Source organism: Vanacampus margaritifer, chromosome 8, assembly GCF_051991255.1.
Source record: "Vanacampus margaritifer isolate UIUO_Vmar chromosome 8, RoL_Vmar_1.0, whole genome shotgun sequence".
In the NCBI taxonomy this organism is placed as follows: Eukaryota; Metazoa; Chordata; class Actinopteri; order Syngnathiformes; family Syngnathidae; genus Vanacampus; species Vanacampus margaritifer.
The window spans coordinates 22,277,096-22,290,764 of record NC_135439.1 but is presented as its reverse complement, the minus strand read 5'-3'; the positions used below and the strand labels follow the sequence as shown (position 1 = coordinate 22,290,764).

The following is a 13,669-nucleotide window of genomic DNA, read 5'->3' as shown; positions in this document are numbered from 1 at the left end:
TTATTACAGGTAAAGACAAACATTGATTTCCCACATGGATGGACAGGTTGATGAATGTGACAGATTTTCCCTTTTAGTCGGTCGTCTTTTAACTGTTGTTTTAGCCAACCCAGAAAACAGAATCGTAAGCTTATATTAATGACGAGAAAAGGGATGATGTAACTACTATACATACTTGCTCCTTAATTTCCTGCAGCTTGTTGCTCTGTTCGCGGATGTCATGCAGCAGCTGCATAGCTTTGTCATCTTCTCTAGAGACTTCCACACGCGCCTCCTCGAGGCTCCGCTTTAGGCTCTGCAAACACAGCATATGCAAGGATCACGGCTCAAAGTAATATATATTTGGTACAGGGCACCATAGTACACCGTTTAGTGAAACAACTTTCAGAGAGCATGGTTTGGTTTTAAGGTTTCATTTGAGTTCCCTCCGTATTTGTTAAGTAATGATGGAGGACTGCGCTTGACTTGAAAAATGCTGCATTTGCCACTCAAAAGCTGAAACATCAAGATCTAAGAGCTTTCTTTATGTAAACATTCATATTAAAATGACTTCTGGAAATCCAAAAGATTTTACTGAGGTAATTGGAGTTTTTGGGAGGACATATCAGAAGATGTCTGTGTAGCACACAAAATGTCTGGAGGGATTCTCTCACATCTACAGAAATATCGTTGTGTGCGGTATGACTCACACTGCACTCCGTAATGTAGGTGGCGAGGTCTTGCTCGAGGATGCTCCTCTGAGTCTCAGAGGCTTTCAGCTCCACATCTTTCTGGTGGAGCACTGACTCTAGATCAGTCATTTTGCGTTGGAACCTGGAGATTTCCTGCTCCATCTGAATACATAACAGGTTCAGTAAATAAAGCCCTGTATTGATAGATTTAAAAGTATCATTGTGTTCAGCTGGAGACACTTTGGCAGTACTTGTGTACAAATACAAATGTTTATGTATGCCCCTTTGTGTGACCTTGTGGAGCTGCAGCTGCCCAGCATGCGCTGTGTTTAGTTCCCATGTAAGTAAATCAACAACAAAGCGGTTTAGGGTGTCTAGAGGGGGTACTACTGAGTTATGACCCGACTTATAGCTGATAAAAGCCACTTTGGAAGAAGAGTGACTCCATTTATAGGGGGGCTGACCGACAATAAACAGAAAAGAAGCCATAAACAGCAATGCTTGGAGGGGTATCATTTTTGGGATTGCCCCAGTCTATCCTGCTGCCTTGTTAGAAGGTGAAATGACTGCAGCCCTTCAGAGTTTACTGGGGGGCTTTCAGATTGCATTCACCGTACATTAATGGCTGACTGTTAATAAAAAATAAAAAAATAAAAATAAACGAGTCCTTGTTTTCTTACATTTATTGATTATCCCTAACAAGCGTGAAAACTACAGTATACTGTGCACTAAAAAGTGGTGATTTAAAGCAGCAAAGGTCACATTTATTTATCAACCATTTGCAAATGTTTCATGAAACAGCTCATTTAAAAAAAGAAAAGAAAAGAAAGAAAGAATAAAAAAAGAAAAAAATCTCAGGAAAACTGTACCGGATCAGTGTTGCACTACTTTTTTTTTGTGTGCAAATAAACTGAAATTATGCTATTACGCAGCACTGTATCAGTAACCGTTAAAAGCCACCAGAAATAATCACTGGATTTGATTTCCTACTGGTAACGTGTCGGGTGATTTCATATGTTTTCAAATGAGTAAATGTCAAAAGCACAACTGATTTCACAGGGGGGAAAAGGATATTTAAAAAGTATCACACTTTGTGCTTTTGGCTTTTCAGAGATGTATCTTAAAATAAGCATGTATTGTTTAAGGCTAAAGTGTTTATAAAGCAAGAAAATTCATGGGAACACCTCAGCAAAAATAATTGTTTAGGTACCTTATGCACCTGTACAAATAATTTGAATGGTACCAGAGGCAAAAGTCTCACCTTGTGACATTTATCTTGGGTTTCTTGTAATTCCTTGCTTTTAACGTGGAGCTTCTTTTCCATTGAGTTGGTCTTAGCAGGAGAGTTGAGGCCTGCAGACACTACCCTAGAGTCAACAAAACCAAAAGAATAAAAAGCAGAGGCAAAATCAAATCAACAACACATGAGCAGACCAAACATAAATATTACATGGGGGCTAGTGGTGTATAATACACGGCTAAAATATAAATCACACGGCAAACTGAAACATTTACAAAGAAGTTGAATTAAGTCAAGTCATAAATATGCACAAAAAAAGTTCATTGTTTTGGGGTTTGGGTTACCCGTACCGGTAAGAAGAAAATGTGAATTTTGGCTATGGAAACAAACAGGTTTTGCGAATAAATGATTAAATGATGACATGTCGCACGTTTTGACCGGCTATTTTGTCACATGTACACGTATTGTTTGGATGGGTGAAGATATTGAAATATTTCTGGAATATATATATATTTTTAAGTGATCTTTAATCTTTTGGTAAATTAACAAACTAAAAATTTCAAATATGTGGATAAAAAAAACAATTTTTATCACAGTAACTCTCAAAGTATGATATGGGAAACACTAGAGAGTACATGGGCTCCCTCTCGTGAAAGAATCACTGCCTAAGTACGGTTCAGTTGTATTTATATTATATTAAGTTAAATACATTACAGAATTTACCAGTAAACATTTAATTAGGTATATTTTTATTTAACTTTTGTGTGCAGTAAATGATTGAATCATAGTTCAAACTGGGGTTTTCTCTCATAGTTAAGCACAGTGTTAAAGTTCAAACTGTACATAATGTTTTAGTGGCTTTTATTAATATTAAATATGTTTTAGGAATAATACATACCCTGACCTGTGCCCTATAGCTAAGTAGTTGTACTTTTACTTTGTTTGTTTTCTATACATGCAAGTGTGTTTACTTTTTCATAGCAGTGTATTTGCTCACCTAGAAATACTGTGACTGTAACTTTGATATACCCATATAACCAGACTGCTGCAATATTAGCTAAATATGTTGTGGCTTGTTTGCAACCTTGTTTGTTAACCCTAACCCTACACACAGACAGCGGTGTTGAGGCACACCACTTAATTCATCATTTAATCAATCGGGGGATGGATTGAAGTGAGGCCACATAAATCATAATTATCCAGTAACAAGACATTTTGGACAACTTTGTACAAACAGTGTGGATAAGGCCCATTTCCAGGCTGATTGGGGAACAGTTTGAATGGAAGAAAAAAAGTTGGCAAACATAATAAATCATACATTGACCATTTTATCTGAGAGATGATATATTAGGGATCTGGCAATTAGTTAGGCGCAGTGGTGTCAAAGTCTGGTACTCGAGGGCCTAAGTCCTGCATGTTTTAGAGGTTTCCCACGTTCAACACAGCTGATTCTTATTTAAGATCATCATCAAGCTCTGCAGGAGCCTGATAATGATCCTGATCATTGAATCGGGTGTGTTGGAGTAGAGAAACCTCGAAAACATGCAGGACTCAGGCCCTCGAGGACCGGATCTTGACACATGTGAGTTAGAGAAAGACACTGAGAGGAAGAAGGCTTACGTGACCACTTGAAAACTCAGTTGATCTCTTCAATCATCAGGGATTATTCCCTGTGGGGCCATGAAAGCTCTCACCATGGCCATCTTGGATGGGTTCATTCATAGCAATTTGACCTGATGGTCCATTTAATTTGAGCTCTCAATTTAAATGTTCGGTCGTTAGCACAAATAATGGCAAAGAAGACTTACAGAAAATAAAACTGTTAACAAAAAGAAAAAAATCCCCAGTCAAACACACAGTGTATTTTATGAGTTTGAGACATGCCGCTTCGGGGATTTTGTTGAATTGTACTAATGAGTAGATACGTCAGACACAACAAAACAAAACAAAACAACAAAACAAAAATGACAACAAAAGAAGGATTCTACAAACCCCCAAACCACATTATTAGCATTATCATTATGCCCAGCATTCTTGGGCTCAATTCTCTTTCCTTTTTTTTTCATTGGGAGTCTATACGCATATGCGTGCGCCCACACACTAATGTGACACATCCTAGGAGCGCCTATCTCCACTTAATCAACTAGAGCAAAAGATATGAGTAGTTTACAGAAGAAGACAAAACATGACTGCTGGTGAAACGGCAAAGGAAAGAGACATTTTAAGATGAAGAAAATAAGATGAGAAAATGAGAACAGTAAAGATGGGGGTAGGGAATTGGGGGAGGAAAAACACACCACGGTGGTCACCATAGAAATAGATGCTCTCCCCCAATCTGAGCTCTCATCCCTTTTGCTGTCTAATCTGCTAGCGCCTTTTCCTTCCTTTCTGTTACTGCAGCTGTCATGATCCGCAGTCTCCAGCACGATCAAGCTGGCACAGGGCTGCTATAATCAAACACGTCCATTTGGATTATTACCACAGGTTAAGTAGTCAAACAGCATCAGGGATAATTATGGTCCCAAAACCCATGCTGTATTCAGGATGCCATTAAGCAGCACAATAACAGTAGAGAGGGTGGGAATGTCGCTGTGTGTGTGTGTGTGTGTGCGTTTATGTGTGTGTGGGGTTCCACCTCTCAGCGAACCTCATTGACACACTCAGCTGCATACCAATCAGCACCGATGGCAAGAAATCACCAGTTTACAGCCTCTGACCCGTGAATTTGCACTCCCTGGGTATCGTATCAACGACATGTGCTCTCAAGACACAGAAAAAACAAGAATCGCAGAAAAGGAACAAACACATGCAGATTAAGTGACTACCCCTCATGTTTATTCTGTCTTGCACAGCATATGGCAAAACCCATTTTGGTCTCAACAGGCGCAACACTAATGAAAAGCCAAGTTCCCAGTTATGTGAAACCATGCAACCTGAAATTTGTTGTCAAGGTAATGAGAAATGTGGAGGCACAGCAACAGCCAATGGTGGTATGGAGTCTTCAATTAACAAAGGTGTATCAGATAAACATGTGAGAGGTCCACAAAATAAAATATGGGTGTGCAAAAAAAAAAAAAAAAAAATCCAAACAGTGCGTAATAAACAAATTGAACGTACTCAGATTTGCCCAATGTTGTCAGTGCTCTGCTGAAGAACCATCCTAGAAAGGGGAGATCCTTGCCCTGGAAGCCCACAGGGGGAGCTCCTCGCTTGGATGCTGAGGCTGGCCGGGGGGCTGCCTGCTCCGGCTCCTCAAAATTAGAGGTGTCATCTTCGGCGTGCAACGCAGGAACAAAAGGTGGGAGAACTGTTGGGGCAAGAATAAGAGTCGGGAGTGAAAAAGGGAAATGTTTTCAGAGGCGGAGAGGCTAGTTAAAAAAGGGGGTTGGGGGGAGACAGAGGAGGGAAGACGGAGGGGAGGAGTAACCTCGCCAAGCGGTGTGCGCCGAGAGTGCGGTAAGTCGCACGTTGATGCACATGCTGCCTCTGTCCCTCCCTCCTCACGCTCCCTCACTCTCTCTCATGCTCACTGCAGCAGAGCAAGCGTCTCGGCTTAAAGCAGATCTGAAGCATAAAGCTCGATCTGCAGCAATTTCTAAATACATAGGGAGACATTCTACATTCATGTATGTGTTATTTTATACTGTTTATTAATCATTCAATTTTAAAAATATCAAAACAAAATGGTAGTATATTTCCCATTGCTGCATAAAGCTAAATGATCATTCTAAACATTGCCTCATAGTCTGCAGATGATTAAAATTCAAATTCAGCAAAGATGAGAATGTTTGCGAACAAGGGGGGGGGGGGGGGGCACTGGCATATCAATTTGATAAGAACGTCAGAACATCAAAAATAACTGTTGATTCATCTCAAAATGTGAGGTAATCCAAACGGCGTATACACACTTGGGAATCACAGCATTGTTGTGCATTCTAATGTGACCGGACATGAATGAAAATGTTTCTCAATGTGAATGTTATGTGTGATTTTGTCACAGATGCTCAGCTGAAAATGTCAACCTCTTCAACGTCTCTCTCTGTTATCCAAAGCAGCATTATGTTCTGATGCCAATGCAATCATGCATTGATTTTTTGTTAACTCAGTAAGAAAACTTGATGGACTTAATTCCCTTGGCTTTTCTTCTTTGCCTCTTCCACCTCCTAATTTCCTCCTTGGGACAAAGATGGATCTTTGCCAACAGCTAGCAATGCAATGTCTGTTGTTAGTGAGTAAACTTGAGCACAACAGAACAAACACCTCGATTTTCAATATTTGACGACCACTCGCACTCACGCATCATCCATTGATCCATTTTCTATATAGCCTGTCCTCATTAGGGATGTGGGTGAGATGGAGCATATCCCAGCTGAATTTAGGTGGGAGACGGCAAATAAGCTAGCATGTTCTTCAACCAAACAACCACTTGTACTCACATTCAGACCCATGGGAAATTTCGAGTATTCAATGATGCTGACATGGAATTTTCCTAAAGAGAACCCACACAAGCACAGGGAGAACATACTGTACAAACTTCACACATGAAAGCCTGAGCTGAGATTCGAACTCCAAACCTTATAAATGTGAGGCAGATGTAGAACTTCTTCATTTGATTTCATTTGCGGCGAAAATACAAAAGTAGGGCTTGACCGGAATGGATTTCTTACAGCTGGTGCCATGTCCAATATTTGGCAGAAAAAAAATTCCGTCCATTACGTTCTTCACTTCCTGCCCATACCTACCGAGCAGCATTTACTGTTTCATGAGAAAATAAGATTATATTGGTGTTTAATCAGCAAATCTCTTTATTATTATTATGAAAAGGCCTATTATTGGCAGAAAGAATCGGCCGGCCGATTAACTGGTCGGGCCCTATTAGAAAGCAACAGATTGTCAGGGGAGATCTCATGCTCACCTTGTCGTAAGTTGTTCCAATCGACTTTGGAAAAAAATGAGTGGCATCTGAGTCTCTGGAATCCCAGACGTTCTTTAGCTCCACACAGCAAACTAAGCACCAGGTCAACAAAATGTTTACTGGCACGCGGCTCTTCTGGAATCTTCAGAAAATGCTAAAAGCAGACAACAGACACCTTGATATTTAGACAAATATACATACATATGTACATACTGTAGTGCATAGTGTTCCCTCCCTTTTCGCAGGTGTTACGTTCCACGTCCGCGCTGCAATAGGTGAAATTTCGCAAAGTAGGACGTTTAAAAAAAAGTTGTTACCCCCCTCCCCAATTACGCCAATACTTGTCTCTCACCTTAATGAGCTCTTATTGCAATTGCACATGAGGAATGAAACACACTTGTGTATGAGTAACTTTATCTGTTCTAAAAATAGCTCACCACAGACGGGACACTGACTTGCTAAGAAGAATTAAAAAGTAAAATGCCAATAAAAAAAAACACTATAAGGGGAACTAGGAGATGTAGTCCAAATCACTAGTCAATAAACAAAGTAAAAGGCTTGTCCCAATACTTTAGTCTTTTTGGCCAATACTGGAGTGTTTCCAAATGTTAAGAACCTGGAAGTTGAGAATGTTGTGGATGGTCCGTGTTGAAGTGCCATCAGAGAAAGGCAGCTTGGAATAGATCATGTCATAGGCTATAATCCCGAGGGACCACCAGTCACACTCCACGCCGTAGGTGCTGTGAGGGCCCCCGTTCATGGCTGCTAATACCTCAGGGGAGAGGAAGTCTTGGGTTCCCACGGGCACCGTGGGAGTGGCCACCTGAAAGAAGATAAATCAAACGCAATGATGCACCCATCAACAAAAGAGTCATTAATATAGACAGCAAATCCACTCACCGTTTTGTTAGCTGTGAGCCTGGCAGCTGATCCAAAATCTGCCAATTTAATGTGACCAGTTCGATCGATGACAACGTTCTCGGGCTTGACATCTCTGCAAGTGGTTATGTTAGAACAGATTGCTTAAGGACATACACATTGTGATTTCTAACATTATTACTACTATTCATGCTAAGGGCATTTTTTTCAGTGAGGTGAATGGGTATCTTTAACAACAAGAAAGTTGAGATTCTCAGGTTGTGTTAAAAAAAAAAAAAAAATATATATATATATATATATATATATATATATATTTTTTTTTTTTTCTTTCTTATTTTCTTGTCTCATTTCTAGCCAGACGATACCCATTTAATAATAACTGCTACTACAGCCTCGTCACATTTATCACACAGTGCCTCACCTGTGGACATAGCCCAGCTGGTGGACAGAATGAATGGCCTCTACCAGCTCGGCCAAATAGAACTGGGCCATGGACTCGTCAAACTGATCCTCGTATCGGTTGAGCAGTGACAGGAGGTCGCCACCTGGCAAGTACTCCATTGCCTAACACATAATTGTGTGCAGTCAGAAAACAAATAAATACCAGTGGGACGGGTATTTGGGTCTGGTTTGTTTGTGACTAAAATATCCAGCCATCACATGTCGAGGATGCATCTCTAAATGCCCATAAGCGGCACTATATTTAGAAAAACAGGCAACAGTAGAACCATGTGTGTGATCAAAACATGTTTCTGATTAGGATTATAGGGTGCATTTCATTATACATTATGTAACATCAGATGTGGTGGCAGATTATCTGTGACACTGCAGTCAAATTGTTCTTGAACTAAAATGCCACAAAGGGCCAATCATTGCATAGTGAGCCTTTCAGTGATCATAAGCATCAAGCCAGTACAAAAAAAAAAAAAGTCTTAAAGTTAGCAAGCGTAAATCTAAATGCGGCTCTCCATCTCTAGCCTCTGTTGTCTGCAAGCGGAGATGAAAGGCTTTTGTTCAGGCTGATTTCAGCTATAAGGCGGCAACCATTATAGCCATAACAGATGAGAGCCCCTGGTGCATGAATGGTCGGCAAGTCTGAATGAGCGGGAGCATTTTGCTGTGTTACCTAGCAACAGGGAGACTGGGAGCCTCTCTAACACGCGGATAGAGATGGATGCTTTGTATTTTCCTCCATGCTCTGCTGGGGAGCAGGGTGAGACAGAGGGGCAGTAAAGAAAATGCACAAGGGGAGAATGGAGGCAGACATGATGAACACGTGAAGGTTTACTTGTCTTAACAGTGTCAACAGTTTGGATAGGGATTACAATATTGAAAAATACTGGTCAATAGCACTCACTTTATTTAGTATTGTCAATCAATCCAATAGCTACATTATTGGTAATTTTGCCAATCAGTAAAAATTGCTACACGTTAGGCCCTGGTCTAATCAGCTTCACTGACATTACAAAATTCTTTCAAACATCATAATTGTTTTAATCTTAAAGGAAATAAATGTTCCTAGGTGTCTAGGCCATGAGAACGTTTTTTTTAATGTTTAAAAAAAAAAAGGTTTATGTTACATTTTTCAAGAAGGACTATTTCTGCCCTCCAACACGAAAGAAAGCGTCGCTTCTTTTAACAAGTTGCTCTTGCAGCACTGTGACTGCACACTTCAGGTTCTTTCCCGGAACAACTCATGTATTATTCTGACTGATCTCACTGTTCTATTAGATTCACGTACTGGAACTCAAGAAAAATGGAAAAGTAGTAACTTTCACAAAAGCATGACAAGTACTGTACATTCCTGATACACTATGTGGACATGCAAATGAAGTTTTGTGCAAAACTGTACTTTTTTACTGTCAACAAGATCAAATTAGTTCTATCATGCACTATATTGATAGAACTCTCCATTATCACGGAATCCAACTAGTGCTTCAACTAGCTCAGCTATTGTGAGGGGAGGTTACCCAAGAGATTTATTAGTCTGGTCGTTGTTTTGACTGCCCAACAGTGTACGTGGCTTGATGTTACATAACTATTCATGTCAATTGAATTGCAAAATAAACTGCATGTGAATGTTATTCTGTTCATACTCACAGACGAGGGAAAAAAGATGGAAAAAAGAAATACAAAGAAGGATGGCCTAATGACAGAACAGTGTCGCCTAAAATGTTCTGTGCTCGGTCATTAACTCACAGTCCATTGCCTGATGATTTTGTCAAGGTTCAATTAACCTTGAATTGCATCTGAATTAGTGAATTCAGTGAAATGGTAATGGTTATAAAAACAGCTATGATGGTTGTAGAAGAAGAGGGTAAAAATACACTCTCACCAAATAGATGTGTTCATCATCCTGGAAAGCACAGAAGAGCTCGGGGATCCAGGGACTGCAGTTCAAAGACAGAATTCTCCGCTCCTCTTCATAAAAAACCACCTGAATCAAATGGTGTACAGAATATGCTAAAAAAAAATGACATTTCAATAGGTTTAAATGATATGTGAAAAACCTTTAATATCGTATAATGCCACTTTTTCATGTGGAGGTTCAATTTAATGTTTCAATAATAGACATTTGTTGCCCGAACAAGACAATTCTTGAACATTACATTATAGTTGTTGCTCATTTATTGCTCACTTGTCTTTTCTTCCTGTCAAAACTCATGTGCTATTCTGTCTGTGAGCTGTCGTGTTAGTCACATGCTGTGAAATGATGTACCCACATTTTAAGTGCTCGACTCGACAGCATCCTCCAGTGGGATTTTCTTTGACTTCAACAATTGTGCAAAGTCACAACTACTGCATTTTTTTGTCTTCAAATATTCCAAACAAACCTTGCACATCTAAATGTCTAATATCTAAACTATCGGTAATTATATTCCTTTTTATTTGCCTCATAAACTTTAACAACTCCTTCAGTCAAATAAAGGCTGTTTCAAGACTTCTAAAGTTCTAATTGCAAAACACATTTTCCCATAGGAAATAGGAAATAAATTAGGGGTGTGAATTGCCTAGTACCTGGCGATTTAATTCGTATCACGATTCATAGGGCACAATTCGATTCTATACCGATTAATCCCGATACGAATGTATAAATTGATTATTGCGATTTTTTTCTCTAATTTAGAAAATACTAATCAGTAAACTTCTACATGTAAACTGTAAGATTTGTATGAAAATGTATTTATTTATCTGGAAATTAAGGCTTATAACTGAGCCACTGCATTTAACAAACAGGTTGCAGTCTGTTTCATGTTTGAACAGCACTGAAATAAAATATTAAGGCTTAATGTTCCATTAATATAAAATTCTTCCATGCTTAATGTGTGAATCCTAACCCTAAGTAAGACATTTTGTTGAATATTCCCATAAAAAAATTGATGTTTTAAAATCGATTCGCCCGCATATTGAATAGATTCGAGAATTGCGCGCTGTAATATAGCGATATATTGCCGAATCGATTTTTTCTAACACCCATAAAATAAATTGTTTTGAAGCAAGTCTAAAGAGCATTCATAAATTCTTCACAGTCATATAAAAATAATTAAATGTATAATACTATAACTACAATTAAAACTATACTATAAAAAATCAGAGCAAAAATATCAACACTCGGTGTTTTAATTACATGTAGTTTTTCAATGTTTCATTTGGTAAGTCAAATGTAAGACTCCCATTTGAGTACTGTATATAACATTCAATTATTTTTATCAAATGGCTGAGTGGAATGAATATTTACACGATTGCAAGTTAATTTATAGTGTGTACCCCCAAATTCCCACTGTGGTCCCCCCCCCCAAAAAAAGTCTTCAAAATAATGCTCCATTAGGGCGAAAATTCATTATTTTTGGTGTGTACTCATACTTTGAAAATGCCTGAAAGTCATGACTGAGAGAGTGTGTGAATGTGGATACTGTTATTTATTGCTTTATCTGCATTGCTGGACTTATTAAAGCCTTGCTTATTGCTCATATGGATGATTTGATTTCAATTTTCAAATGTTGCAGTAAGTTCTTTCTGTTTCTGCGATTAACCATTCCACTCTCCCTCCTTTCTGACACTGACACCCGTCTGTGGTGGTGTCACAAAACGAAAGCAAAATAAATAGGACGATGGCTTGAAAATCAAGTTTGGTTTGACTTTTGAAGCATTTTTCCAGAAAACTGAACATCTAAAGTTTGTTGACATTTTACTTCTATGTTCTATTGTATTTTTTTCCTCATTATACCTGAAGGAATGACTTTCAACAATACTATGAATAATATATTTATCAAAAAAAGCATTTTGTTGTGAGGTGCGTAGCACAAGCTACTAGCTTAATTATTACCTTTTAAGAAAACATTCATGCTTCCTAGAAGAAAAATGACGACAAAAATTATTCATCCCTCTTGCCATACTGTGAGTCACCATCCTTAATGCTACTAACAACATCATTCAACACGGTAGTGAAAGGTTGACTATTTCCTGTACTAATGATGGTGTTTCCCATTGAAACTTTAGAGGCCACTGAAAAAACTGAGGATCAGTGATTATGACTTTTATAAACAATTTTGAAAATTGAGCCAAGAGCATTTTGTCTTGATGAAAAATGTCTAATCGAGCAATAAATCCACGTAGAAAAAATACATTTAAAAATAAATTTGAATTAATGAATCACAGTGGAGTACTTACATTTTCCCGAGTGTGTAAAACGGTCTTTTCCATGACTTTCAGAGCATAAAAATCCCCTGTTGCCTTCTCCCGTACAACTTCAACCTTGCCAAAGCGACCGTGGCCCACCATAGCACGGACCTCAAAGTCGTGACGGCCCGGCTGCAAGGCTTGGAGCTCAGAGACCACCTCAGAAACTGCCAACGCACGCAAAAACACAGGTGAATTCACTGGCAAATCGTTGAAGAGTTTCAACATTAGTGTGAATGGTTGTCATTAAATGCCCTGGAATTGGCTGGCAACCAATCCAGGATAATTATTCATAGCGGTAACTACTGACTGCTCCATCTAATTTCTTCAGGCTTTTCCTCACTATGGGTCAATTAAGATGGAGCCTACAGGCTCTGTGTGCACTGTGCAGTATGCTTACACTTGTTTACAAAGTTGGCCACTTGGTGTATCTTCATCAACTCATGGGATTTACACTCTTGGAACAGTAACAACAGAGAATCCACAAACTCCTCCCGACCCATGAAGCATCCTCCCTGCTGCCCACCCAGGTTGACTCGACCCTGTGGAAATACACGAAGAGGGAAAAAAAGGAAGTTATCTCATGGCAGTTGATTGTTTTTGTACTTGTTCAAATTTTGGGAGCAGTTAGAAGTGCATTTCTGGTGGGGTTGAGCAGACGTGTACCTGAAACAGCTGGTTGAGTCTCGAGCTGCGGATGGTAATTGGGTCCTCGGAGGTCGGCATCATTTTCGGGCCACCCTGGCTCACGTATTTGAACTTCAACATTCTCAATAATTATAGCCTGAGTCAATGACATATACAGAAGAGCTAAATGTGACGGTTTGACTGATTAACTAACTAACTACACCGGAATAGAGCACGACAAACGAGGGGTAAACGCAGCATGCTAAGTTTGAGCTAAAACGATTATTTGCTAACTAAAATAAGTTTGACTTTCGCCTTCATTTACACTCACAGACATAAAATTCAAAGCGTGGGGCTACTCACGGAACTTCCATGCAAATAGTCCGCCTTACGAATAAATTACAAAGAAACTGTAAAATATAAAACGACTCGTTGTTTCTTTCTTTTGCGTCATTGCTTCCGGTCAACTTTCAAATTTTGCGCGTTCCCCGCCCAACTACGCTACGGCAAGATGGCATGTGATTGGTTAGATTCGTGTTTGTGGGCTGTGCTCATATTTTTAACCAATTAATAACCGTCCTTTGGCCTCACAGGTTTAAGAGGAAGTAAATGACGTTCGTTCATCAATTTTTATAACAATGAACTGTGAAACGTTTC

The 13,669-nt window shown here is 39.2% G+C and overlaps 1 protein-coding gene across 6 annotated transcripts in view; it reads right to left on the bottom strand.

Annotated features, from left to right (window-relative positions):
• The window catches only part of cita (citron rho-interacting serine/threonine kinase a), a 46,859-nt gene extending 33,392 nt beyond the window's left edge, over positions 1–13,467 (bottom strand). For 5 of the 6 annotated variants that reach the window (XM_077573161.1, XM_077573163.1, XM_077573160.1 and 2 more), the window contains exons 1-12: positions 13,052–13,467; positions 12,786–12,927; positions 12,377–12,552; positions 10,041–10,142; positions 8,127–8,269; positions 7,727–7,820; positions 7,443–7,649; positions 6,827–6,980; positions 5,029–5,218; positions 1,933–2,038; positions 690–833; positions 176–295 (exon numbers count right to left, since the gene is read on the bottom strand). In XM_077573161.1, coding sequence (XP_077429287.1) covers positions 176–295; positions 690–833; positions 1,933–2,038; positions 5,029–5,218; positions 6,827–6,980; positions 7,443–7,649; positions 7,727–7,820; positions 8,127–8,269; positions 10,041–10,142; positions 12,377–12,552; positions 12,786–12,927; positions 13,052–13,153 — 1,680 coding nt within the window. In that variant the 5' untranslated portion in view covers positions 13,154–13,467. Of the gene's footprint in view, positions 1–175; positions 296–689; positions 834–1,932; positions 2,039–5,028; positions 5,378–6,826; positions 6,981–7,442; positions 7,650–7,726; positions 7,821–8,126; positions 8,270–10,040; positions 10,143–12,376; positions 12,553–12,785; positions 12,928–13,051 lie in introns of those variants that run through there. The other variant, XM_077573165.1, reaches the window with a different exon arrangement.
• Between the last annotated feature and the right edge of the window lie 202 nt (positions 13,468–13,669).